Source organism: Arachis duranensis, chromosome 5, assembly GCF_000817695.3.
Source record: "Arachis duranensis cultivar V14167 chromosome 5, aradu.V14167.gnm2.J7QH, whole genome shotgun sequence".
NCBI lineage: Eukaryota > Viridiplantae > Streptophyta > Magnoliopsida > Fabales > Fabaceae > Arachis > Arachis duranensis.
This window is the reverse complement of record NC_029776.3, coordinates 3,977,585-3,978,694: the sequence shown is the minus strand read 5'-3', so window position 1 is coordinate 3,978,694 and position 1,110 is coordinate 3,977,585. Positions and strand designations below refer to the sequence as shown.

At 25.5% G+C, this 1,110-nt stretch overlaps 1 protein-coding gene across 1 annotated transcript in view; it reads left to right on the top strand.

Moving 5' to 3' along the window:
• Positions 1–182, top strand: part of LOC107487302 (uncharacterized) — a gene marked incomplete in the record, with an annotated part of 24,088 nt that extends 23,906 nt beyond the window's left edge. Inside the window, 1 exon segment of the mRNA XM_052261498.1 lies at positions 1–182. Coding sequence (XP_052117458.1) covers positions 1–81 — 81 coding nt within the window.
• Positions 183–1,110: the final 928 nt, after the last annotated feature.

The following is a 1,110-nucleotide window of genomic DNA, read 5'->3' as shown; positions in this document are numbered from 1 at the left end:
AAAAAAAACACCATTATCAAGGCTGCTAAGAAGAACTACAAAAAAATTGAGGAAAAGAACAAGAATTTAGTTAAAAAATAAGAGTATATGTTACTTCTGATTGCATCAGTTGAAAAAATTCTAAATAAATTATGTTAACTATAAATGATATAAATAAGTTATTTTGGTGCTAGTACTTTTGTAATGAGACTTTTTTTTTGTGGTAGCTATCTATTGTTATAGAATGTTTCTATATATAAATTAACATCTATAACAATCCTATATATTTATATTTTGGAATATTGAATTTTCTTTATTTTTGTAAGAATGGATTTTGTTATGACAAATTTTTTTTATAGAATGTTTCAACCATTTTTATCATTCAAAGAAATTTCTACTGATTAAAGACTATAATTATCAACAACAAATAAGGGTATGTTTACAAATTTTTAATGTATATATCACTTTAAATTTCTGGTAAATTTGTGTACCAATTCTTATTGATTGGTTAGGCCGCTCGAAATGAACATCACATCTATATAATCAAGTATAAACTAATAAATCATAAACAGGAGATTATAATCATTAACACCAAAAATTTTATATGAGCTATAACTTGTATCTATGTTGTACGATTATTAAGAATTGTTAGTATTAATTTTTTTTCTTACTACTCTTTGAAGTACTCTTTGTTTCTGTAATTCTAAATTAATGCTATTGAAGGAGAAAAAATTGGAAAAAGAAAATCAAATGGAACTTGGACAACGGATATGTTTATGCATTCAATGAATTGGTTATTCCATCGATCCAGAAGTTTGGACCTGATATGATTGTTTTGACAATTGGACTAGACTCCAGTGCAGTAAGTTCTATTTTTCATTTTCTTTAGGTTCATGATTTATACTCTTGCCATAGTTAGCATTTTTACCTATTTTTAACCCCTCAACCAAATATACCCTTAAAAATTATCTGTTTCATTTCAATCACAAAAAAGATTGTTCTCATCAATTACAGCAGAAGTAAAGTCAGTTTTCTTTCACAATTGAATCCTTTAAATAAGATATTAAAAAAATACTTCTTGTGTAAAATTTCCTTCTACAGACTTCAATTGAATGGAACATGACAATGTTA